Source organism: Neovison vison, chromosome 1 (genome assembly GCF_020171115.1).
Source record: "Neovison vison isolate M4711 chromosome 1, ASM_NN_V1, whole genome shotgun sequence".
NCBI classification, from domain to species: domain Eukaryota; kingdom Metazoa; phylum Chordata; class Mammalia; order Carnivora; family Mustelidae; genus Neogale; species Neogale vison.
Window position 1 is genome coordinate 272,054,086 of NC_058091.1, and position 27,649 is coordinate 272,081,734.

The 27,649-nt window shown below is 44.8% G+C and overlaps 1 protein-coding gene across 2 annotated transcripts in view; it reads right to left on the reverse strand.

The window, feature by feature from the left end:
- Positions 1-27,649, reverse strand: part of GRIA1 (glutamate ionotropic receptor AMPA type subunit 1) — a 308,116-nt gene that overhangs the window by 104,976 nt on the left and 175,491 nt on the right. For both annotated transcript variants that reach the window (XM_044230963.1, XM_044230971.1), the window contains exons 6-8: positions 19,049-19,210; positions 16,597-16,764; positions 8,198-8,302 (exon numbers count right to left, since the gene is read on the reverse strand). In XM_044230963.1, the coding sequence (XP_044086898.1) occupies positions 8,198-8,302; positions 16,597-16,764; positions 19,049-19,210 (435 nt within the window). The remainder of the gene's footprint in view (positions 1-8,197; positions 8,303-16,596; positions 16,765-19,048; positions 19,211-27,649) is intronic.

The following is a 27,649-nucleotide window of genomic DNA, read 5'->3' on the forward strand; positions in this document are numbered from 1 at the left end:
CTGCAACCATAGTCAGGACCTCCAAAAACGAGACCCATTATGATACATTTTTTAAAAGTCAGTTGCCTATTGCGGCCAAGACAACTAAATAACCGGCAGGGATTCTTCTTCTCCTTCCCTAGCATTGAGGTGTTGGTGGGAAGTGGCTCTCTAGCCAGCAATTACAATTTGCGGCCTGCCTGGCATCTAGGTGGGGCAGGTGATGGGGTTCTGGCCCATGGAATGCAGCAGAAGTCATGTATCTCTCTTCTAGCCTCGCTCCCCCGAATCTCCAGGGCAGGGTCTTCCTCTTTGTTAGCTAGATATTGACATCCAGAAAGATGAAGCAGACAGTGGAGCTTCTGTAAGCCTGGGTCTCACCCAGAGCCCTCAGCCCCAAAACTAGTCACCAGGAGAATAGGAAACATCTATTGCATTAAACAGCTAAGAATTCTGAGTTTATCCATCATGGAACCTAGGGTTATCTTTTTTTTTTTTTTAATTATGTTACATTGGTCACCGTACATCATTAGTACATCATTAGTTTCTGATGTAGTGTTCTAAGATTCATTGTTTCCGTGTAACACCCAGTGCTCCATGCAATCCTAAGGTTATCTTAACTAACACACTCAAAGGATGTGAATGTAATACATTTATGTAGGACTTTGAATTCTACTTTAAGAGTTACTTCAAAGTTGCCAGCACGTTTTTTCATATTTGCTGGCAGATCTCTGGACATATGGGCCAGAACAGTAGGCAGTCTGGTTGCCCAGCAACATCCAGTAAGTACACTGGCCACTCATTTAATAAACAACCCTTTATTTGCATGTGCTTACTATGTGTCAATATACTGCAGGCACTGAGGAGATAATAAAGAATACAACTGTGGTCCTTGCTTTTAGAGGGCTGACATTTTAGTGGCAGGGAGGTGGAGAAGAAGGGAAGAAAGATAATATATATGCAGGGCAGTGGTCAGCAAACTTCGTCTGTAAAGAAGCAGACAGTGAATGTCTTGGGCTTTGTGGGTCATAGAGTCCCTGTTGCAACTCCTCATCTCGGGGCTGGCATGCAGAAGCAGCCACAGACCTCATCTGAACAAATAAATGGGGCTGTGTTCCAAAGAATCTTTATTTATGGACACTGAAATTTTATTTTGTAAAATTTTCACATATCATGAAACAGCTGTCTTTTGATTTGTTTCAGCCATTACAAATGTAAAAACTATTAGCTCATGCATTACACAAATGCCGGCAGTGGGCTGGATTTGGTCTGCACACTGAAGTTTGCCAACCCCAGTCTAGATGAATAAACCAACGGGAATACATCAGAAGGGCTAAGCATTAAGTAAACAATGGAATGGGGTAATGTGATTGTGCCAGATGGGTGGGGGCCACTTTAAATAGCTTGGTTGAGGACAGCCTCTCCAAAGTGACTTCATTTGAGCAGAGACCTGAATGACAAGGAGAGCAGCACATGAAACTGCAGTGATAGAGACCATCAGGTAAAGGGATAGAAAATATTGGCATAGCTGCGGAGGGATGAGCTAGAGAAAAAGGAGCAAGAGCTCATGGCAGTGGAAAGTTTTAAGCAGAGGAGCAATAGGACCTGATGCACATTTGAAAATGACTGCTCCAGTTCTTGTGGTGGAAAATGGACTTGTAGAAGAGCAAGGACACTGAAGGCAGGATAACTAATAGGTCAGGAGGTTCCTGAAGGAGTCCAGGTAGGTGTGGAGGGGGCCTGGGATTTTGGGTCTATTTCCTGCCTGGAAACAGAGAGAGAAGCTTGGGTTGGAATGATGTCTTAGAAGATTCGGCATGTCCAAAGTTGGGTCGCCAGGATTTCCAGAAAAACTTCCAAAGATCCTATGGAATGGAGGGCTCTGAATTCTTTAGATTACTTTTGACATCAGCAGGACTTTGTGTCACTTTGCTTTCCTGCCCAGGTTGTCCTCTGCAGTTACACAGAGGGGCAGAACAGGGATAAGAACCTCGATCTATAAAGAACTCAAACTCAACACACACAAAACAGACAATCATATCAAAAAATGGGCAGAAGATATGAACAGACACTTCTCCAATGAAGACATACAAATGGCTATCAGACACATGAAAAAATGTTCATCATTAGGGAGATTCAAATTAAAACCACATTGAGATACCACCTTACACCAGTTAGAATGGCCAAAATTAGCAAGACAGGAAACAACATGTGTTGGAGAGGATGTGGAGAAAGGGGAACCCTCTTACACTGTTGGTGGAAATGCAACTTGGTGCAGCCTCTTTGGAGAACTGTGTGGAGATTCCTCAAGAAATTAAAAATAGAGCTTCCCTATGACCCTGCAATTGCACTACTGGGTATTTAACCCAAAGATACAGATGTAGTGAAAAGAAGGGCCATCTGTACCCCAATGTTTATAGAAGCAATGGCCACGGTCGCCAAACTGTGAAAAGAACCAAGATGCCCTTCAACGGACGAATGGATAAGGAAGATGTGGTCTATATACACTATGGAGTATTATGCCTCCATCAGAAAGGATGAATACCCAACTTTTGTAGCAACATGGACGGGACTGGAAGAGATTATGCTAAGTGAAATAAGTCAAGCAGAGAGAGTCAATTATCATATGGTTTCACTTATTTGTGGAGCATAACAAAAAGCATGGAGGACATGGGGAGTTAGAGAAGAGAAGGGAGTTGAGGGAAATTGGAAGGGGAGGTGAATCATGAGAGACTATGGACTCTGAAAAACAATCTGAGGGTTTTGAAGGGGCGGGGGGGGTGGGAGGTTGGGGGAACCAGGTGGTGGGTATTGGAGAGGGCACGGATTGCATGGAGCACTGGGTGTGGTGCAAAAACAATGAATACTGTTACCCTGAAAATAAATAATAAAAAAAAGAACCTCGGGGTAGGGCAGGGCAGGACAGGGCCCAGCAGGGGGACTCAAGTCAAGTTGTAATGAGAAGCAGATGTCTGCAGTCTGGCAGGTAGATAGTTATAGAACCAGTGATGATGGTAAAGATGATTCAGTTCACGGTGCTGGCCCCTGGATGAAAGGTGAACCTCCCTTACCCTTCTTCTTTGGCAGCCAATTATCAGAATTTGTGATCTTACCTGAATTTGGCCAGGCATTTTAAATCTCAGACAGAGATCTCTAAAAATCAGTACCCTCTGGTGAACAAGATTTCCCGAGGATTCAGCATTAGCAGAGCCAGTGATGATTTTGGCATCTGAAACTGCTAAATGTTTGATGGATGGATGCTTGGAAGTACGCACATTTCAGTGGGATGGCAGATGGGCCCCAGATACCTGGAGGATGTGTTGGCACATCAGTGCCAAGGATATAGGCCAGAAGATCAGGAGAGTGTCCCTGAGGCCCCAAAGCAAGAAGCAGCCACTCCTCTTGATGACATATATCAGGTAAGGCCATATCATGTTCACCAAAATGAGCACAACTAGGTCACTCTTGAATCTAAGAAATTACTTTGCTAGGAGGTTGATTGAGTAAAAGGCCTGAGGCCACAGATCGGGAGGAATTGATTTTCTCAAAGTCAGATTCCTTGTAAACAAAGGATGCTTGAACCCACGGTCTAGGCAAGAATTTAGTCATTGGGAAGTTAAGGTGAAAAATAGCCTCGGGATCTGAAAGATAAAGTGCAGCCATTTGCTCGGGGATTTTAAGGTTACTCTGTTCTTTCTGTTTGGTGATTTGTCCGTTCTATGGGCTCGTATGGCCTGATTCACTCAAACTCAAGGGAGACCAAAAAAAAAAAAATCAAATCAAATCCCTGTGGCCTAAAGAAGGGAGTTGAAACAAAGCAGACACCTGCTGAATGTCCACTCCGTGGCAGGTGCTACTTTTCCGAGTCCCTCACTGCAAGCAGCGGGGGCAGGAGGCACTGTTGCCTGTAATTTTGACAGCAGTCCTGTGCAGGTCAGGATCTTATCCATCCCCCTGTTGGAGGAGATGATGTAACTGAGCTCCAGAGAGGCGAGGTAACTTGTTCTAGGTCACGTGCCTAATGAAGAGCAAAGCAGAGACTTAAATCCTGGCAGGTCTGCCTCCAAAGCCCGTGCCAGACCCATTCTGCCAGTGTTTCTCACCAGACCACCTAGGGCACCATTAGCCGCCTAGCTGAGGAGCAGGCTTCTTAAATGTGGACACCCGTGAGCCTCCTCTCTGCGCTCTACAAGCGGAGTGTCCAGCTGTTGGGACCCAGGAATCTATATTTTTTAACGAGGCTTCCAGGTAATTCTTCTATTCCCAGAAGTTTGGGCACCGCTGATCTTGCTACAGTGCTTCCTGAGGAGAATTCTTGATGACGTGCAAGTCTTGAGGAGATGAGGGGGCTCCCCACAGTCTCTGGTGAGGCTTCGGGTCGATGCAAAGGGCTGAGACCTCTATTCCCAGGAGGAGTGATTGGGGAAGTTCACACCAATGGGCATTTGGTCAGCTGGGAAAGTCCCTCACCCCACTCACACTGAGGAAGCCGCAGTCCAGCCAGGAGAGGGACAGTATGACTTACAGAGGTGAGGCTGACAAAGATGCTGTCACCTGCATGGGCATCCGAGGGATCAGTGCAGAGAGGAATCAGGGGTTGCACAGCCCAGCACTTCTCACTCATTTTGAAGACCCGGGGAACTTAAGGCCACCCCGCTGGGCGATGACAGGGCCAGCGTAGAAGTCTCTGCCTTCTCTTTGTCCTTATCTCATCACCACTATGTCCCCAAAATATCTAGCCTGCTGCTCGTGTGTAGAGAAGAATCTGACTTTATTTTCAACTACCCCATTACCCTGGAGGGAAAAGAACTGGATAACATCCATGTTTTAATTCTGACAAACTCACAACTGCTCACAGATAGTAGACACATGCCCATTTTATCCAGCGGGAAATAGCAGTATTTTTTTCTTCCCTGAGGGAAATAGGCCATTCTGAGGACTCTGAGGGAGAGCCCAGGTGCAACCATGGTCAGCAGTTTGCTACTAGGAGCAGCTCGCTTGCCTGCCCAAGGCCTTCCACAAAAGAAGGACTTCAGTGTTTTCATGTACGCTGCAGGGGATGACACCCCCCCCCACCCTTCTTTGCATCAGAAAGGAAGATGGTCTGGGAAGGAGGTCACATAACTGGTGTCCCTTCTAAGGGCAGCAAAGTACTCTGAGCTCCCCCTCACCTTCCCCGGGCCACCAATCACTGGAAATGTTCCAGTTGTGTCACTTGAGCCACTTAGCTGTGACAGTGGCTGCAGCAAGATGAATGTGGTCTGGAGAGTCATGGGGCCCAAATTAAGGTGCCCATTTATTCATAGTTCACTGTGAGACCTTATGCAGCCTACTGGGCTGGCCTGCCTGCGTTAATCCGTGGAGAAAAGGAGAGCTGTATCAGGAAGGCTGATAGTTTTCACAACCACACCAAAGACAGAAATTCTTCGAAAAGGATGAACAAGTCATCCCAGTGTGTTCAGATTTTAGTCACGTGCTACACACCCCCCCCCTGCCCCCGCCACTGGCCATATCTGTCAGTAACCGCTCACCTAGGTAACTTTCACTGAACAAGGATCGGCGGCCAGTACAAACATGATATGTCTCCATTTTGTAGATGTGGAGATTGAGGATTCTAAGAGCTAAGTAACCCAGTAGGTGTCTTTTCCAGTGCAGGAGTCAGAACAGGGGATGAGAGAAATGAACTCAGACTTGGACTGTTTCTGGATGAGCAGTTCTTGCAGCAGATTTAGTCTCCAGGGACAATGCCATTGTGCGATCACTGTGCCAAAGGTGGTTAGGAAAGTGGTTAGGCCCCTAATGGTTATCGTCATAGCCAGATAGGGAGCCCTTGCTTGGCGCTTGCTGAAAGTTAGCAGAGGTTGTGGTCTTACAGTAGCTGAGTCCTGACGTGTGCCCAGTAAAAGGTGGGAAATGTGTGCAGGGACCTCAAAGTGTTCACAGTCTAGGAGGAGTATGGGCTTTGTGTAAATAGCCTTGCAACAGGGGGCAGTGTGCTGATGTCCTGGGAAGTCCAATGTGCTGTGGGAACACAGGAGGGCAAGAGATGGCTTCTATTGGGTGTGGAAGGCATGACACTAGAGAAGAGACATTGAGACCTGGACTTTGTTGTAGACAGGGTCGTGACCCTGCTGATCATGTCCATGCTCCTTCCCCAGAACCTGTAACATGTCACCTGACATGGCAGTAAGGACATTGCAGATGTGATTAAAGTTATAGACCTTGAGATGGGGAGATTATCCTGGATTATCTGGGGGGGCGGTGTGTGTGCCCAAACTAACTACATGGATTCTTTAAAGTAGAGAACCTTTCTTGGCTGTGGTCAGAAGATGTGAGGATGGGAAAAGGGTCAGAGAGATTGATGTAGCTGGGTTTGAGGATGAGGAAGGGTAACAGGAACTGAGAAATATGGGAGGTCTCTAGAAGAAAGTGGAAAAGACAAAGAAACAGATTCTCTCGAATGTTCACAGCCCTGCTAATACCTTGATTTTAGCCCAGGGGGTCCCCAGCACAACTTGTGGCCTGTGATAGAAAACGAATATAGCCTTGGCGAATGGGATGTGGTAAGATAGACTATGACATGGAAGGTGAGGTTCCAGAGAAGAGAGCAAAGGGTCTGGGTTTATGGGAAGAGAGCATAAGCAGAGCTGTCTGGTAGAGCTTTCTGAGATGATGGAAACTGTCTCCATCTGTGCTGACTAGTATGGTAGCTGCTAGCCACATGGGGCCCTTGAGCACTTACCACATGGCTAGTGCAACTGAGGGACGGACTTTTCCATTTTGATTAATTAAAAATTAAATTTAGATAGCCATACACAGCAGGCAGCTGGGTGGCTCAGTGGGTTAAGCCTCTGCCTTCGGCTCAGATCATGATCTCAGGATCCAGAGATTGAGCCCCTTATCGGGCTCTCTGCTCAGTGGGGAGCCTGCTCCCCCACCTCTGCCTGCCTCTCTGCCTACTTGTGATCTCTATCGAAAATATAAAAAAAAAAATAATAAAAAGCCATTAACGGCTAGCAGCAACTGTATTTGACATCACAGGCACAGAGAGCATTGTGTTTGAGAGATGAAGACCCTGCTTTCAGTGTGCCAGGCCCAGCACTTAGAACTTCTGCACATGTGAAGTCATGTAAACCTATCGATGAGCCTATGAGGTTGGCATTACTTATGGTGATCCCCATTTACCAGATAAGAGAACTAAGGCATGAAGAACCTGAATAACTTGTCCAGAATCAGACTGATAAGTGGTGGACGATGCCGGGATTGCGTGTCAGAATTCCAGAGTCAACGCTCTGATCCATGGCAGTCTTCTAACATTCTGCCGTACTATGCCATCCATGCCTCTTCCCACTGCATCATGCCACCGTAAGGAATAAAGAATGTGATTGAAAGAGCATGGAGGGAGGAAAGGTCAGAATCCAGACCAGAATCCCACCTCTTCCACAGACTTGCTGGTTACCTTGGGGAGAAAAATAGAGGCTGCCATGAGGCAAGGGCAGGGGCAGGGAAGGCTTCCCTAGGGAGCGACATTTACTTTAAATGCTTAAGGCAGAGGAAGAGTTGTCCTAGAAAGAGAGGGGATTGGTGTAGAGAGAGTTCCAGGTAGAGGGAATAGGTGTGAAAGCTTCAAGGGGAGGAAGAACATGTTATATTCAAGGAAGTAAAAGTCGACCAGAATGACTGGAATCATGAGAGGAAGAGAAGGAGTGTCCAAGGTCAAGTGTGGAGAAACTGGCAGAGCCCAGAGAACACAGGGTCTGGTAAAATTGTGAACGTAGTCTAAAAAATTTTACACAAATCTACTATATATTAATATGTAAATGCACACACATATAGATGTAATCAAGTGTGAATCAGGAGGAAATGCTTTAACTTCATCAATAACCATCATTCTCAAGTTCTTCAGAATCCCTCAGGGAAAGCAGTAGTTTTCATACACAATGATTACTTTATATTTTCAAAGTGCTTTCCCATCCTTTGGATCTTCACTAATACCCTAGACAAAGGTAGAGATTTTTATCTCTATTTTGCAATCAGGTGAATTAATTCTCAGAGAAAGGGACTTGCCCAAAGTCCCAGCTGGTTAATGGCAGAGCTGAGTCTAGAATCCTTATTGCCTGAGTCTCTTCAAAGAGATCAAGTCCAGGAAAGAGGGACTCACAAGGCCCTCCACTCTGGCTCTCTGCACCACTCAGCTTTCTCCTCCCTTTGCCTTTACCTTTCGGATGCCATCATGCTTCATTTCAATCACGTGGAGGGTGTAGTTGGTCCGGCGTCCCTTCTCATTAAACTGCACATTTCCTGTCAAGCCTTCAAACCGCACCTGGAAAGGAAAGCCAAGTAGTGAGCTATGATCTCAGAAGTCCCACTTCTACTTGTTTGTTTTTTCTGTGGAAGCAAAAATCCAGAACCCGAGAAGCTTACATGGGATGAGGTCTTGGAATAACATGGCTACTAAAAACCCTTGCTACTTCCCTGCCCATAGCAGACATTGCCATGACAGCACAGTTCTCTTTCCTACCAAACTGAGATTTATCCTGGAAACATTTTTTGTCTGTTGCCTTAAGCATATAGTAACCATGGATCAAAGTAGATTCTAAGAAGAAATCTCTGCACCATCCCTAATAGAAAAACCCCCATTATGACCATACCACAGATGGCACTGCCCCTCAGACACATGCCTTTTGTGGAGAAACAGGAGGAGGTCTGTGAAAGAAAGGGACCAGTGTGCCATTCCTGGTGAGTCAGGAGAAGCAGCAGCCTTACAATGCCTCAGGTTTTGAATATGGTTTCTTAGTACCCTTGTGAGGCTGGGGAATAAAAATGTGGGAATCTAAAGACCTGGAACAAGGAGACCTGAATTTGACCCTGGGAAACCAAAGTGACCTTGGATGGTTCACCTCCCTAAGTCCTCCCGTTGCCAAAATTCCAGCCCTGTCTTCATGTTAAGACCAGAGCATGCAGGGCTTTAAAGAAGCCTCAGCTGGTTAAAACAAAATTTGTGTTCAGCCCCAAATAGGCTGCATGGGATTTCTTTTCCACAAATGAGTCAGATCAAACTTTCGTGGCCTCCCATCTTCAAGATCGTATAAAAGGTCAAGTGGTCAGCAGGTGAGATTCAAGAGCGTTAGGGCCAAGTCTGCTACTCTGGAGATGACCAGTAATTCTCACCCAAGTCCACCCTCCAGTGAAGGAAGAGTCTAGCTGCTCTGGGACAAGAAAACACATTCTCTTACGGTGACCCACCACCATGTGTCCTCAGATCAGTGTGGCCTAAGGCCGGTGAGGTAAGTGTCTACCTGTCACCAATAGGAACCTGGCCCTATAGCCCCATAATGTTTACTTCCCCCTTCAAATAGCTTAAAAGGAAGACTTACAGGGTTTTATTTTTTTCTGACAGTGAGCAGCTCCTATGCTGGTATAAGAATAGCTGGGGGGGGTGTGTGTGTATTTGAGAGAAGGGGTGGGGGAGCAGAAAGAGAGAGAGACGGAGAGGGAGGGATGGAGGGAAGGAGAGAGACTGACTGCTCTGAGGATGACCCTCTCATCACCTTCGGGTGTGAAGTCTCAGTGGGGAGGCCATGACAGGCCCAGAGCACTGAACAAATTATACAGCAAGCTCTTCACTCTCTCAGATGAAATCCTCACTCTGGAAAAGTCTAGGCTGGCTTTGCCTTTCAGAGACAAAACAAAGCGCAGATCCTCCTAGGAAGAACGAGAGGGAGGGAGCCTTCCCAGTCCGTCAGCAACTTCTCTTTCTCACCTTGCCATCTCTCGCCCATCTCTGGCTTTCCCATTCATTCAGGTTCTGAGTACTGGTTTATGTAACTCATTTGGGAAAACAGACTGAGACACATGTGCAGATGACCGTTTCTCCCAAACAGAAAGAGGGGTGTCATTAATGATCCAAATGGGCATCTGTGCTTCAGTCTCACGTATCACATCGATTATCAGTATGGTATATTAGTATAAATTGTGTAATATTTCTATGACTCAGTTTCCTCACTTGTTTAATGGGACCAATTAAGAGTTAATTATGTTTTAAGATTGTTTTAAGGATTAAGTGAGATATTTTGTGATCGATGCTGGCCCTGTGGTGAGTATTCAACAAAGACCAGCTGTTATTTTTATTGTTAGTAATAGATTTGATAAGAACTACCACCATTTGTCAAGTGTTTCATGTTTATGAAAACATGAAACACTTCCATGCCTATTCATCTTCATATACAGGAACCCTGAGTTATGCCATTTAGAGCTGATCTTCCCTTATGTGGGAGAAACCAGATCTCTGGAAGGTAAACTGATTTGTTCCAGACTTAAGACTTTCCAGGGTCAAAGACAGGCCTAAAATCCAGGGCTTCTGTTACATTCCAGTATCTTCACTGATGATGCCAAGTGGCCTCTCAGACAGGGGACAGTGCTGTCTTTCTAGGCTCTGAAATGTGCCCGGCAGTATGGTCTCCATGCCTACCCGCTGTTTCCACTGGGCATTTCCCCCGCCGTGCCTTGGTCATGCCTAATGACTCGGCCATGAGCAGATCATTGAGCCTCCCTGTTTCTTGGTTTTCTCTTCAAAGAATGGAAGTGCTTCACATATTCCCTGGACATGAATGTTCCATGTAAAGTGTAGATTATTTGAATGATGAGGATGACGAGGACGGTTGCTGCTATGACTATGGGGTAGGAGGGCGCCTAAGGTATGGACAAATAAGATGACTTTAACATTGAAGCCTTCAGTCTGCTAAGATGTTATCTCAGAGCAGGGACTCTCTCAGCACAAATGGAGGTCTTGTCACTGTCATTTTTACAAGCCTTTCTCAGTTTCCAAAAGAAATCATTAGCAAAATTCTAGGCTCCATACCTGTGGGACTCTTGCATTGTCATGTGTTTTCACAGGAAGATGTTTATTTGACGTTCAGAGAAACCCAGTAAGGAGCAAGAGCAGCAGTTACTTTGCCCATTTTACAGATAGGAGTATTGAGACTCTGAGCTTATGGCACTTGGGTTCAGGATTTACAGTAAGTCGTGAGAGGTATGGGGCAGCTGGAGGCTCTTACTATCTAGTTGGGGAGAAGCCAAGACTTACAAATGCTGAAATAAATTAAAGCATGTAAAAGGAGATATCCCAGAATCACCCTACCATGATGGCAGAGCAAGGAGAGGTCAACTGAATGGCTCAACCCAAAACCATTTACGTGGACAGTCTGAATTCATAGTCAGAAGCAGCAGCTTCTCAGAAACGTCCACTTCGGGCCAGTCAGGAAACTGCTGTCCTATCCGTCACGGCTGAGCTTCTTGGCCCTCAGCCCCCCATCACCCATCCGAGGGAGACTGGGGTCAGACTGAGTTTCCCCTTAGTTCTTGCTTCCTGGAACTCCCATCGCCATCCTGGCGCCTGCCAGCTCCCTCTGTGAAAAACAGAAAATTAGCTGTGCTTTCCTGCAAGTGCCGTTGGGGGTCAGCTCAGAGTCTGCTGCCAATGAGATGCTAAAGGACAGCCTTTCTTTCCTGCCTAGTGCCTGAAGAGTGCTGGGTGGTGTCTCCAGTGTTTGGGGCATCAACACTGCAGATTTCTTCACCCCCTGTTCCTGGGGGAGGCAGCAGAGATGTTCTGGACCCAGGGCTTCTGTAACCTCTTTGTGGCTGCCTTTCAGGTGGATCCCGTCCTCTTGGCCCCTCCTCCTGAGTGCCCACTGGGTGTGGGACTAGGTCCCAGTGGACCACATTCTGTTTATTCTGGCCAGGGCAAGTCTCAGGATCCTTCTGAGCTCCCACTTACCCATCTGTACAATGGGAAGAATAACTTGGCCTTAATTATCTCATTCAGTTGCCCTCATGTTCAAAGAAGTTTTTAAATTCTCTTTCTCTTCTTTTTCTTTTCCTTTTTTGTTTTGTTTCATTTTGTTTTACTTTGAGCCTTGTGACAAGTCAATGAGACAGGCAGTGTTAAGAGAATTACGTACATTTAGGAGATGAGGAAATCAGTGCCAGAAAAGTTGAGCAGTTAGTCCAAGATCTTCAAGCTAGAGCTTGGTGGAGTCACGGTGAGAACCCAGCTCTTCTCTTCCTAACTCCCTAACAGCCAAGCATGATGTCCTGATTCTGGTCTCTTGCTGGATATGATTTATATCTCTACCCATATCCTCCAAAGCTCAATGCACTCTTTGTTTGATTTATCCTTCCTTTAAGGCTTTCATGACCATCCATCTCAGTTGGCTTGGGCTAATTTCAGTCTACATCTCTTGTTCAGGAATAACTGGTAATAGCTTTCTCTTTTACTCGTAAGTATCCCGGTTTGGATGATAAATTATATGGTCTCCTTACTTAAAGTCCCGGTCCCATTCTTACAGGAAGCTGTGTTGATGTCCACATTCCTCAGTCATGGCATTCTGTTGTGACCATCCAAAGGACTGAGAGCTTGGCTGTGTTATTTAGCCCTTAATCCACATTTTTATAGCTAGCATTTCTTGGATTTGTTTTCCGTTGAAAAATGAGTCTTGAGTCCTGAAAGGCAGGAACTGTGTCTTATACCCCCAATGCCCACACCACCCCAGATCTCAGCTGGAGAATGCTGAGGATGCCTTCACTTTGATATGCTTGATCACTGGCTGACAGGTTGCAAACACAAAGACTAAGAGCTATGATTATTATTTAGGGAAACTATTCTTCACCTGAAGTCCTGAGATGGGCTTCTAGGAGTGTACATCGTCTTCTGACTCCTGGTCATACAAAAATGGATGTATCTATATATGTGCATTTTTAAAAGAGTCCAGAGCTTTTAAAAGTCATATCCTCAATGGGCCCATGCTAACAGCCTGACTCGGGGAGCTGGCTCTTTTCTGCCAGCCAGAAGCTGACTTATGGGCACCCAAATGTCCACTCCTTCCTGGAGCACTGGGGGTTTCCAGGACGTGGGCTCATTAGTATTCTGAATAGCTCCCCAGCTGTCAGGCATGGGGCAGGCAGGCGGCTGGTTACCTTCACTCTGTTGCTGGGGAAATTACAGCAGGGTGAGGTTATGGGGGTGCACAGATACTATTCAAGGGCATGTGCTATTGCTAGCTGGACCACTGTGTCTCCCCTGCTGGCCTGGACCTCCGAGACTTCAGAGTAGTTACATACACACAGTGAGTAGCAAGTCGATGGGGGTTGGAATTCCAATTTTACTGTTTTACCACTAACCAGCTATGTAATTTTGGGAAATTTAAAAAACTAGCAGCAATGGCCAGAGTCGCCAAACTATGGAAAGAACCAAGATGCCCTTCAACAGATGAATGGATAAGGAAGATGTGGTCCATATACACTATGGAGTATTATGCCTCCATCAAAAAGGATGAATACCCAACTTTTGTAGCAACATGGACGGGACTGGAAGAGATTATGCTGAGTGAAATAAGTCAAGCAGAGAGAGTCAATTATCATATGGTTTCACTTATTTGTGGAGCATAACAAATAGCATGGAGGACAAGGGGCGTTAGAGAGGAGTAGGGAATTTGGGTAAATTGGAAGGGGAGGTGAACCATGAGAGACTATGGACTCTGAAAAACAATCTGAGGGGTTTGAAGTGGCGGGGGAGTGGGAGGTTGGGGTACCAGGTGGTGGGTATTATAGAGGGCACGGCTTGCATGGAGCACTGGGTGTGGTGAAAAAATAATGAATAATGTTTTTCTGAAAACAATAAATTGAAAAAAAAAGGAAAAAAATACCTCTGAAGCTCATTTGCTCCATTTTTTTTTCCAATTTATTTATTTTCAGAAAAACAGTATTCATTATTTTTTCACCACACCCAGTGCTCCATGCAAGCCGTGCCCTCTATAATACCTACCACCTGGTACCCCAACCTCCCACCCCTCCGCCCATTTGCTCCATTTTTAAAGCACAATTAATAAAACTAGCTACCTCAGAGTATCGATTCAATGAGACCAAACATATAAAGTATGTTGAGAACCTCATGTACCTAGGAACCCTTCAACACACCAGAGGTGGCTGTACCATTCTTTTTAGAATGATGGGCTTTTCCTTCAGCCCTAAGTCACATGCAGCTTAGTTCTCACACAAGTTGAACACTACAGGCCTCTTTCCAATGTGGGGCCTGAAGGCCGGTGGTTAGGGCAGCAGAGACCTGAGCCCTCAACCACAGGTTCCACAGGCTGTCAGTGGGATTTACCTCGCCTGCTGTGGGCACACAGTTGCTCCCCAGTGGTGTGAGTTTTTCAAGAGTTGGGTCTAGACGGTGAAAGGTCTGGACAGTGGCTGTGATTGTGTGGAAGGCCCTAGAGCTCCATATGTCCAAGCAAAGGCTCAGGGGTCCACAGGACAGGCCTGAGGCAGGAGGAGGATGGGTGTCTCCTCCAGCCTCTGCTGCTAAGCTGATGTGTGACCCTGGTTGAGTTACTGCCCACTCGGGGTCAGCTACCTCAACTATAAAGTAGGAGAAAATGGAAGTCAGTATTCTCTAAGGTCTCATTCATCAACAGATTCTTGTGATTGTAGATTTGTGTGTGTGTGTGTGTGTGTGTGTGATTGTAGATTCTTAACAAAGATTTAAAAAGGAATCTGTTTGAATAGCTGATCTTAGGATCAGAATGTTGGGGTTTTGTGTTTATGGCTAGTTCTCTCCCCCACACGCCACCCCCTAATAGAGGCTGAAGAGAGTTTAGAAGCAGAGGACTGAGTATCCTTGACAATCAGAAAGATGTGGTTTAGATCCTAAGAGAGAAAAAGAGGCTTAGAACGCTTGGAGCCAGTTGAAACCTGGGAATGATCTCTCCATCTTCCTCATTGCCATGGAAAAGGAAAGGGTAGTGTGTAGGAAATCTGAATGAGTATTTCAAGGTCACTCAGAAAGCCAGGGGCCCGGCTGGGCTTGGAGCCCAGCTCTCCTGCCTCCCAGCTCAGAGCCCTTCTTGCCACCCACATTGCCTCCTAGGCTTTGTCACTGTTATGGTGGTGTCAGAATAAACTCCTGACAGGGACGTCATTAAGATGGGAGAGGCAAAAGGAGTTGGAAGGGTGGTGAAGCCGAGGGCAAGTCCCTGGGACCTTCTGAAACCAGTCTCACATTGCAAACAGAATCTGTCTCGACCGTGAAGTCAGGAAGAGCATTTTAAATAAGCCAGAAGGCGGATGCTGCATCTTTGGCCACCACCCGGAAGCGACCCGATGTCTGCTGTCGGACCCCTTCGCCTGTTCCTCCTATAGTCACATGGCTGCTGCTTTGCTTCTTTCCAAAGGACAGAACTACATGTTCTCCTCCATGTAAAGGCATTTCATCCAGGCAGAGGAACAGCTGGTGATGTTCCTTTCTCGTCTCTTTCTCCAGGTTGTGAAAATTGCTAGAGCTACGCACGTGTGGTTGGAAAACAAATGGGGGAGGTTGTGCATTTTGCTCTACATTTCTCCCTCATTCAGAAATGCTCCTCTTCTCCCGCGGGAGCCCCAATTCACCTTCTGTTGAATGTAGTCTTAAAAGTAAAACTGGTCTTTTCCAGGCAAGTCCATTGGACGGGGCGGAGGGTGGGTCATGAGTGGCCTCTGCATGTAAATATTTCGCCACTGCTGGCTTGCCACTGTGCCTAATACAGACATTCTTTTGAGCTGGCACTACCCTCTTTGCCCAGGCCCCTCTGGAAATACAGCCTTCCTATCGGGAGGCATCAGAGGCACCATACGGTGTTATCTATTCATCTGTAGTTCAAGAATCACAGCCTGGACTCGAAGTGTTTCTAGAGACTTCAAGAGACTTCTGGAAGCTCTGAGAGTGATAAAGCTGAGGACAAGCTCCCCAAAGCTCCCAAACCAGGAATGTTAAATACACGCCTATGTGTGCCACTGTCTCATCCAGCTTGCACAGCAGATGTCTCATTAATTTAATATTTATACTCTTCCTTGTTGAATCTAGATTCAGCCTAAGCATCCTTTGCATAGCCAGTTGATTGGAATGGGCATGGCCATTTTCTTCCTCTGTTGTTTAACTGTTCTTCAGTGCAAGCAAAACTGATGAATGCAGTGCTGAGAAGCAAGACAGGATCACAAGTACTGAGAAACTTTGTCAGGGTCCCGTCATGAAATGTGCTCACATTTCATGTATGAGTGAGGGATCTCCAGGAGACTGCTAAAATGGTTGGATTTCAACCCTACGTATTTCAAGTCCCCTTTCCAACTGCAGAAGCCCTGGCTTTCCTTTTCAGCATAAACCCTAAGCAGAAAATACAGCTTTTACACTATTGGGAATTCCATACTATTTTTAAAAAAAACTTTTATTTTAGACAGAGAGAGAGAGAGAAAGAGAGAGAGTCTCCTGAAGCAGACTCCCCTGAGTGGGCAGCAGATGCTGGGCTTGATCCTATGACCCTGAGATCATGACCTGAGCCAAAATCAAGAGGCAGCTGCTTAGCCAACTGAGCCACCTAGGTGCCCCAGGAACTCCATATTATCTTTTAAAAAATTTCTACATGAGCTCCCATGTATGCCAGGAGCTGCCAACACAATGCTGTGGTCGTCCAAACTTCAGGCATGCTCTCTATCTTTTCTCTTAACAGCTCCATCCCACCTGAAATGGATGCTGAAATCCCCTACAAGGCTCCCATGAGAAGGTGCAGCCTCTGACCGCCTCACCTGCTGCAGAGCTCTCTGGATGTCGATCCCCTGGCCCCACGGCACAGCTGGGTTAGCCAGGCAGTCCCCAGCATTCCCTCGGCGGGATATATCGATTCTCTGCCTCCGCAGGCTCTGAAAAGCCTCAGCCATCACCTTCACCCCGTCATAGGTGAGCGCAGAGGTGTACTGGTGGGAGGAACAGAGACAGTTAGGTGTCAGGGAGAGCTGACAGGAAGGCAGGTGGGAGCTCTGTCTGGGAGAATGTTTCCTGGTGCTGAGAACGCCAGCAGGGGCCGGGCATGGTGGGGTGGAGGGAGCTGGGGAGGGTCGGGGGGAAGTGGGGGGGGTGGGCACCCGGAAGTGTCTGTGCCTCAGATGAGGGCTGCTGCTCCTCCTCATTAACCCATCTTGCCAGTTGTGAGCTCCATGTTGCCAGTTGTGACTTTCCAAAGGAAACCAGAATTCTAGATTTTTGTGTGCCATCTTGCAATTTTAAAATGTTGGTTCAACTGGAAAAAGAATGCATGCAGTAAATGAAGCACAACTATAGTTCTGATACAGTCCATGGAAAACCAATTGGTTTTCTCTGTGTTACAGTCACCAGTTGGGAGCCAAGAGGAACTATTTATTTCACTATCTCTTGTGGCAGTAAAAGAAGAAAAAATAATCCAAGAAAGGTAAGCTCTTTATTATTTCGCACATGCCTCACAAGTGGCAGGGTTTATATTCTGCACGCTTTCCCCTTGTACTTATTCATGATAACTCTCAATTTCTCCCCTTTTGCCTAAAAGGGGGATAACAAAGCAGGATAACCATCCAGGACACTATTTTCTGGCTTTGGAACTCATGTCTGTCTTCTTCATTAATTTGTCCCCAGTCCTAGCTTGTTCTCTGGCACATTTTAAGTTCATAACAGAGAGCTGTAGAATGAATATATGAATATTTTTTCAGTTTTTGAGTATGAATCTTTCACATTTTAAGAGAAAAATATAGGTATTACATTTAATAATTTTTATAATTTCCAATCTTTTGGAAGTAGGGCAGGGTATTCACATGTTAACTGGCTTTGGTTTGTTCATGCTTTCAAGTACATTTGTGATTTTGTTTGCTTAAGCTCATATTGAAATAAATCTTCATTTTTTAAGCTTTTATTTAAATTCCAGTTAACATACAGGGTAATATTATTTTCAGGTGTAGAATTTAGTGATTCAGCACTTCCATACAACACCCAGTGCTCATCACAACCAGTGCACTCCTTAGTCCCCATCACCTGTTTTGCTCATCACCCCCCCCCCAGTCCCCTCTGGTAACCCCCAGTTTGTTCTCTATAGTTAAGAGTCTATTTCATGGTTTGCCTCTTTTCCCCTATACTCATTTGTGTCTTACATTCCACATATGAGTGAAATCATAGGGGATATAAATCTTCATTTTTGAATTGCTGAATCAGTTTGAGCAAGAGTGGGGTGAGAAGCAGTGGTTTGCTATTTGCAAAAAGAAATTGACCAAGTGGCAAGAGAAGGTTGCCAAGGATTCCCTGTTTGCTCCAGATAAACAAATTTGGCCTCGGTATCCTCTACACAGTGTTCCACACAGCCTCTGCCAAGCTACTGGGTCTGACATGGGAAAGAAAAACTACCTGCTATCCTTATTCTAAACCACTATCGAATAGCAAACAAAATAGATTTTGGCTGTAGGATTTAGGGCTTCATGGCTGGGGAGTGAGGGGGAGATGGCCTACACAACTGGGAGTTGATGCTCTGAGGCAGAGATGAGCTGGATATTGCTTAGATTTCTCTGATTTTTAGCTGGGTTATGTGGCTGACCAGATAAAGGGCTAGTTCCCTACACAACTCAAGAAGGCTCCATCCACAAAGAAATGAATACAAACAGCATCCCCCCAGTCCAGACCTGTGCAATACGGAGGCCATGCCCAGGACAAAGACATCATTTGCCAGCTTCCCCTAGAGCTAGCTGGGGCTAGGTTTCTAAGATGTGGTCAAAAGCATGTGAGTAGGAGATCTATGTGACTTCTGAAAGGGGCTCTTTAAAAAAGCCATTGTGCTTTTTATTTTCCCTTTCACTTTCCTGCTAGATGGAATACTGAGTTAATGGTTGGAGCCTCAGCAGCCATTTTGGGCTATAAGGCAGAAGCCATATCCTGAGGATAGCAGAAGAAGAAGATAGAGAAAGGTTCAGTGTTTGACAGGTCTGAAGCCAGTATGCTAGCCCTGGATTGATGACTTCTGAATTTTTCTTATAAAAGAGAGAAACAAAATATTTATCTTGTTTAAACCATTGTCATTCTGGATTGTCCAACCCTTACAGCATATTCTTAATTTTTATGTATATATTTTCCTTAGCTTGCTCCTTTTAGAAAGCTGTCCATTCCTAAAGTCTAAGATTACCCAGAAATCTGGGGCAGGGGAAGGGACCAGCTTGGTCCTTTGCTGTTTGCTGCCTATCCCCTCACCTTAGGTCTCTTCCAGTCCACCCGGGTGTGGTCTCGAGCATCGCTGTTCTTCCACTGCTGCATGATCTTGGCTGGGATGGTATCTGTGTAGTTCACCAACTGGAAACCTGTCACATTTGCTCCACTCTCCTTGAATTTGTTTAAGTCAATATCCATGAAACCCTGTGCAGGGAGGAGGGGAAAGAAGTCAGACCATGCTGCCTGGATAAATCAATTGAATCATGCTAGAGGATCACAGGATTTCCCTCGTGTTCCATAAGGTGAAACTGGCTGAATGGAGAGACGTGTGTGTCTCCCTTCCTTCTGAAGGTTATCACTTAACTTGTACACAGTTAGCACAGTGGTTAAGTGCATTTGCTGAGAAACCAGCCATGCCTAGGTTGAAGTGCTGGCTCTGCCATTTACAGCCTTTAAACTACCTTGGACTAAGTTGCCTGATGGTTTCTTGTCTGAATAATGAAGGTTAGGAAGTTGGGGAGAAAAAGCGATGTGATGGCATCACAAGTGTGTGGTACAGACTGAATGGGGTTACTATGATGCCACAAATATGGAACAGAACAGATACATAAGGAGGGAACTCTGTACTGTACCACCCATATCCCCACCCTTTTGAGAGAAGAAGAGTCTGAAGTCCATCAGGAGGAAGTTCCTGTAGGCCCCCAGAGGTCACCAGCAAGTCTTTGGATGGGGTAGGATTCTGGTCTGGATTCTGACCATCCCTCCCTCCATGTTCTTTCCACAGACTAGCTCTTCCCTCCCCAGTGAGGCCTGATCAGTTCCAACATCCACAAAGGATCCTTTACCAGGAATAAAGCTTTCCTTCCCATTTGGTGAGATACAGTCAAATTCAGGAGGCCTTTACTTAAAAGGGAAACCTGGTATTTGTATAATGTATTCTACAGTGCACAGAACTTTCATATCTGTGGCCTTGTTTCATTTGATGACTTTATAAGGTAGAAATTCTGTGTCTATTTTCCATACAAAGAAACTGAGACAAAGTGGGACAATTGATCACCAAGTCATCCAGTGAGTCAGTGGCAGAGCAAGGGCCAGAACTAAGGTCTTCTGGAGGTCTTTACTCCTCATTCAACAAACATTTTTGAGAACCTCTGGTGCACTATTCTAACAGTGAATAAAAAAAGTTCTTATGAAGCTTACATTCTAGACAATAAACAAGTAAATATGTAGCATAGTATATACAATGAAGTCCTATGATACCATCCAAGTCTCTTAATTTCTCATTGAGTTACTTAGTTCCTTGTTTAAAAGATCTAGTCATAAACAACTCTGTGACTCCAAGACACTCCCCCCACCCCCCCCACCAGGTGCCTCTATAGTTCTGATTGTTTATTATTTGTATTTTATAGATAACCCAAGCTCAGTTCTCCTCAGAGCCTTCATCCTAGGTATTCTCTCTGCCTCGAAGTGTGCTTTCTCTGGCTGGCTTCTTTCTGTCTTTAGGATCTCAGCCAATATGCAGTTTCTTCAGAAAGGTCTTTCCTGGCCCCTTACCTAAAGACCCAATTCCTACCCTGTAGTAGATGTGATCAGTAAGTACCTGCTCATTTCCGCTCCCCTTCATACACTGATATTTTATCAGTGTATAATCCTTTTTTTGAAAAAGGATTTTATTTATTTGAGAGAGAGAGGGCATAAATGGGAGGGAGGGGCAGAGGGAGAGGAAGAAGCAGACTTCCTACTGAGCAGCGAACCTGATGCGCGGCTTGATCCCAAGACCCTGAGATCGTGATCTGAGCTGAAGACAAATGCTTAACCGACTGAGCCACCCAGACACACTGATATTTCACTTTCTACACTAACTGCAAATCTCTATTATTTCAACCCTGTGGGAATTAATACACTCAGAGCAGCACTCAACCAATGACAGATGGAAAGATAATAGGTAATACTCCAGAATCCTGTCCCTGGAGGCTGGGGGTGAGGGGACACAGCAGAGACAACACTGAAGCTGGTTCCATACTGATGTCCAGAGTTCCTTTAAGGGATCGGGCTCCCACAGGGGTACGTATCATGAATGCGCACCTTTACTGGATGCCATCCTGTTCCTTCCCAACTTCCTGGATTCCCTAATTGGCACCCAAAGAAACCACTTGTACTTGAATCCTTGTCTTAAGTTGTGCTTTTAGAAAAAACCAGTTAAGTCATCCCACCACCCAATCCAGCCAGTTCCTTCTCAGAGCCCTGTTTGAGTTTCTCCAGGGTGTTTATCCCTGTGTAAGACAATCTCTTTTGCTCATTTGGTCCCTTGTCTTCCTCCTCCCATTGGAGTATTGGCTCTATGAGGACAGGGACATTTTCTATTTTATTCATTGATGTGTCCTGGCATCTAGAGCAATGCCTGGTACACATCAGATGCTCAATACATGTTTGCTGCGTGAATGAATAAAAACAAGAGACTTTCTTAAGCAAGAATGCTAATTAGGCAGGGGAGATATGATAAGCAGGCAGCAAATGCCAGTGGACAATATTAATTGATTAGAAAGAGAAGCTCAGGTTAACTCTTCCCATAGCCACAGTTTATAGATTTTCACAGGGGTCTACTGATTTGCACAGTGGTCTAGCAAGTTGTTGGTACAGATGGAATCAGAATATATACTTGAAGACATTATACCACCTAAGAGAAATCCCACGACAGGTTAAAAGCTAATGCACAGTTGAGAAATTTCTCATCATTTTTAGAGAACTTTAAAAAGAACATCTTGTCCCTAAACTAACTATTGAGAGAATCAAATGGGAATTCTCTCCTACAGTCATCTTCTGTCACTTGAAAACGTATAACCAGCTCTTGGGCATTTTGTACTAACTGCCCCCATCTTGAACATAATGGGGGCCACAGTAAATGGCAGAGTTTATTCGAATGTAAATGTCACTCACTTCCATCACCAGAATGTCTGACTATAAGGTTAATGGAGCCAAACCTTGGTTACGTGTACTCAAACTGATGGGATCCTCTAACAGAACTTCCTGTGCTCCCCTGGGTACGAATGAACAGACGATGATAAACTCCTATCTGTGATGTCAGGTAAAAGAAACAATATTAAGGAATAACTTGTGGACAGTGCATAGTCATCTCATAGTTGGCATTTTCCCTCCCAGATCTCATGCTGGAGCGGTAATCTTTTTCTTTTTTAAAGATTTTATTTATTTATTTGACAGACGGAGATCACAAGTAGGCAGAGGGGTAGGCGGAGAGAGATGGGGAAGCGGGCTCCCTGCTGAGCAAGAGAACCTGGTGCGGGGCTCGATCCAGGGACCCTGGGATCATGACCTGAGCCAAAGGCAGAGGCTTAACCCACTGAGCCACCCAGGTGCCCCTGGAATGGTAATCTTGAATCTCTCCAATGTTCTTAATCACTAAGAAATGAGTCTTTTATAGTGACTAGGCTTGATTTTTCCCACAATCCAAGACAACGGGAGTCTGCCAGTAAAAGTGCTCTTAACTAAGAACGGGAAATAAATGTGTTAACTATTTGCCCACCAGTTAACTGCAAAGTTCAACTCACTCAGTTCCATTCCCTGGAGCTTGCTTATTAAACAAGGCTTAATTAAATCATTTTCCAATTTTCTTTGCCATTTTATTAAAAAGACCAACAACCTTGGATAACATTTGATATTTAGAACACTTTTTATCTGCTTTATCTGTAATATTAATTATATAATATGTGTAAGGATGTATCATTGCTAATTGCATTTTATTAAGGTTTTAAACTATGAAGTTTAATCATCACCACTCTATTTGAATCATTTTGCCTATTTTATAACATGCCCCCAAATACTGAGCCCATTGCTCTGTATACTGTACTACTGAATAAAAATGAGATCAATGCACAAGATGCTTCAAGTTCTTCAATATGAGAATTCAGGTCTCCTAAACCTGGGCTCCTTCTAACTGTCCCAGCAGAACTGTACCAGCTGCTGCTCTTCATAGAGTGACTCTATCTCTCATCTAAAATAGGGCTTTGGGGAACCTGGGTGGCTCAGTTGGTTAAGCATCTGCTGTTGGCTCAGGTCATGATTTCAGGGTCCTGGGATTGAGCCCTGAGTTGGGCTCCCTGCTCAGTGGGGAGTCTGCTTGTTCCTCTCCCTCTGCCCCTCCTCTCTGCTCATGTTCTCTCTAGCTCTCTCAAGTAAATAATTAATTTAAAAAATCTTTACTTGATGTATTTCACACACACACACACACACACACACACACACACAGATCACAAGTAGGTAGAGAGGCAGGCATAAAAGATTTTAAAAAAATCTTTTAAAAAATAAAAATACACTTTGTGACAAGTGAGCTCTTGGAGATATTATATCACTATGCTCCTGTGTCCTGTTTTGGCACCTCCGTGGCACTTCACACTGTCCCACATATGTCTGAGGAATGTGTGACATGAGACGAATGCTCTGCCCACTATCTCATTCAAGCACTGATGACCTGGCTGGTGTACTGCAGGCTCTGTGATGGAGATCGTTAACCTGAGGAACACATCAGAATATCTTAGAGAGCTTTTGCAAAATAGTCATCCCTAAGGACTGTCGTTCAGTAGCCCGGGAGAGGAAATGGGACACCTGTGTTTTTCTAAAGCTCTAATGCTGGCAAATCAAAAATTAAGGTTCAATGTATTAAATTATAAAGGTACTCATGAGGATAATTCCAAATGATAGGACAGGTAACAAACACTGAGAACTGGATGTGCAGAGTAGTATGAGATGACTGATCATCTTTCTAGTGGTGAGTCACAGCTGGGATTAAAATTGATCAAGCAAGAAAAAGAGAACTATGCATTTTATGTAGGAATGTGGAGGAAACCACCAGAATCACTAAACCCAGCAAAGATTTAAGATATTTATTTTTAAGAAGTGTAAGATTGAAGAGGACCGGCACTTGCATTTTATTTTATACCCTTCTGTAATATTTTTTCTTTTTTAGTATGTGAATAAATTTTCTTCTTATACTATTAAAAACTAAAAATATCTCCTTGGATAATTACACCTTGATGGTTAAGAATCACCTCTCAGTTCCTGGAAAGGTGGGGAGGGAGTGGCAGTGGCAGAACAGGGAAGGTAAGTTGTTCCATGAGTTGGAACTTTGTTACAGTATGTTAAGGGAGCCCGATTCCCTTGTTATCTCCTGATCTGGAAATCAAGAACATGGTCACTATTCAATGCTCCACTGAAACAGAGCTTCAGAAGCATTTCTCATAAGAATAACAAAAACAGCAATAATGGCCCAAGTTCTACTTCATAGGTATTATGTAACTTCATCTCAACAACCTTCTGAAAATGATGAGTTTACTGTCACTTAAAAATGAAAAATGAGATAGTCAACAGTCACCCCTAGATTTATTTTAAACATTTCCGAAGTTCTTATCCTGAGCCAGGCATTCTGTTAAATGCTTTATATAGATCATCTTATTTTATCCCCCAAACAGCCCTGAAAGGTGAACACGCAGAGTAGGCACCAGATGCTTATTTGCATAAATGAGTTGAGTGAGTATCCATCCCAATTTTATGTTGAAGAGCTGTGGTTCAGAGACTTTTGGAAACTCCCCCGAGATCACACAGCAAGCAAGAATTCAAACCATGGTCCACCCATAAAAATTTGTCTTCTGTGTCAGTATGTTGCATTGCCCTGCCGGCGGAGGAGCACAGGAGCTTAGCTTTAGGATGGTGTTGCCAGATTGCCCAGAGAGGGACAAAGAACTTCTGACGGCGTGGCTGCCACAGCTAATAGCACTGAATAAATGACTCACCTCGCTGAAGAGGGGCCTTCCAGGACAGCTTTCTGTCTTAAAGGAATATTTGTAGTTGAACACCCTAGGTTTCTTTCCTTGACACCAATCTCTGAAGGTTGGCTAGATGCTTCCCAAGCCTCTAATTTCTCTAAAGTCCATTAGTGCCCACCTTACCCCACCTCTATCCTAGAGGGTCAGCAAATGTTTTCTGTGAAGGGCCAGATTGTGAATATTTTTGGCCTTGTAGGCCATATGGTTTCTGCTGTAATTATTCAACTCTGCCATTATAGCATGAAAGCAGCCATAGACAATAGTAAATGAATGAGCGTGGCTGAGTCCCAATGAAATTTATTTATGGACGCTGGAATTTGAATTTCATGATTTTCACAAGTCATGAAATATCATTCTTTTCATTTTTTTCCAATAATTTAAAAATGTAAAAAACCATTCTTAGCTCATGAGCCAAACAAAATGAGGTGACGGTTGGAACTAACCCACAGACCACAGTTTACTGATGCCTGATGCAAAGATGTTGGAGATCAGACCAAGCCCCTCATTGTACAGAAGGGAAGGTGAGTTCCAGGGAGGACACTAGAGGTCTAAGGCCCCATGGCTGGTGAGGGGATTAGCTGGGGGTGGGATCTGACTCCCTTACATGTCATTGTAGGAGCTGTGCAATGCTGACCAGCCATTGAAATAGAATGGGAATAAAAGTGCTCAGTTAAGCAGTTAACACAGTCATTCCTTCTAACGTCAATTATAATTTTCAGAGGCTTAGAATTAAAAGCCATTTCAAATAATTACTATATCCTAAAGAGATGTTTAACACTATAACTACATTGGATATGCTTTCATGTCGCTGTGAAGATTTACAAAATGCTTTCAGGATCATGAAGAGGCTCTAGGCTATCATTATGACTATTAATTACCACGTGTGGCTGGAAACAAAAGAACTGATTATGCGTGCTGCCTGGTTACTTAACCTCTCCTAGGCTCAGTTCTCTGGTCTTCAAAATGCAGATATAATAACCCCTGCAGCATAGAAGTGGTGTAAGATATAAAAGAATACATTTAAGCACCTAGAACTGTCTGGCACATAGTAAGTGCTTAGTGAATGTTCGCTATTGTCACCATCATCCTCGACATGGCCTCAAAAGAAGTTAGGTGTTGTTGGAACTGCTTCAAAACCAGGCAGCGGGCCAGGCAAGACACCCGAGAGAACACAAGGCAGGTGTACAGGAATGCTTCTGCTGGAGGATGAAAAGATTTATCTTCAAAGCCAGATTTCCTTTTCTCGGGGATTCTTTCATGGGAGTCACATACAAGCTGTTCAGCCCTCATTTTCCCGCTTGCATGGACACCACACCCATCAGAAGGAAGAGGGAACATCCAGCATTGTTAAAGGAAAGGGACCAGAAAGGTTTATTAAACAAGCCCTGGGACACTGGAAAGAGTGCGGCCTCCATCTCATCCCTTTGGAATCTAGAAGAGGTGATGTTAGAATAAATCAAAGAACCTGTACTTTATATTCAGAAGGGTGCAAGTTGAACATGCCAGGTTTCCCCCACTTGTCAGATTCTTAGATGACAGCTCCAGAGAGAAGATCGTTACAGGGAAGTGCAATTTGGAAAGTCTGGTTACATTAGAAATGATGGAAAAAGTGGGGCTAATCAACCTGAAAAATACTGGAAACCGAGAGGGTAAGCGGAGGATGTGTTCAGATCCCGGAAGGGCTGTCTTGGGGAAGAGGGGGGAAGATTTATTTGCTGAGGCTCCAGAAGGCAAGCCAGTATCTGTGAATGAGCAGAAGTCACAGCAGACAGATTTTTGGCTAAAATGTAATGACAACTGCCACGGTGCCTAAGTGGTACCAAAGCCTGTACTTTCAGTAGGCACAGTGCTAAGGGCTTTATTTGTATTATCTCATTTGACCTTCATAACAGTCCTGGGAAGCAGGTACTTACTATTATCATTCCTATTCTGCAAATGAGAAAACTGAGGCTTAACTGAATGGAGTAGCTTCTGCCCGATATCATATCTGCCAGATATTACACAGCTAATGATGGGCAGAGACCACAGTCATAACAAGTAACAAGACTCTTGGCTTATTTTCCAAGCACTGTGCATCCCACCTCCTGGCTGCTAATCCTGTCAGTCTGACTCCTCCATCTCCTGTCCTGCAATGAAGCACCTGGAAGGACCCATATCTCAACTGTAGGAAGGAATTAACAGGTCTCCAGGAGACCATGATGTTTGCCTTGGTGCCATCTTTAATGTGACCTGATGCATGGAATACAAACAACAGGTCTTTGTCTCTACCTCTCTGAGGCCTGTCTTGTCTCTCTTTCAGAGACTGTGGTTGTCCTTCCCACCTGCTGTAAGAGACTGTGGGCTCCCAGGAGGCAGGGACTCAGGCACCGGTATTTCCACAACATAGCACCTAGAGCAGGGGAATGGCTCAGTTAACACTGGGGAATAAGGAAAGAGAGAGAAAGTGTCTTTGCTCACGCTTTTCGTGATTCTCATATATGTTTCCATCCTGTCACCTCCCAGCTTTTATCCTCAGCACTAAAGAGGGCCTTTCATTGACTTTTCCCATGTAGTATATTCTGATTGAGTTCATAAATAAGAATTGTCAAGAAAACAGTTTTAGGGATGGCCATAGAAGTTCTGTCCTGTCTTTGAACCATAGGAGCTATTTGCCCTTAGGCAGTGGTCTCAGTCTTTCTCAGCACTAGTTTATTGATCTGCAAAAGAAGGTCACTGGCTAAACCAATGATCATTCCAACTATGTTCCCAGGTCACAAGCGTTTTAGAGGTTACCATGTTGGGATAGGGGGAAGGCACAAGAATGGGG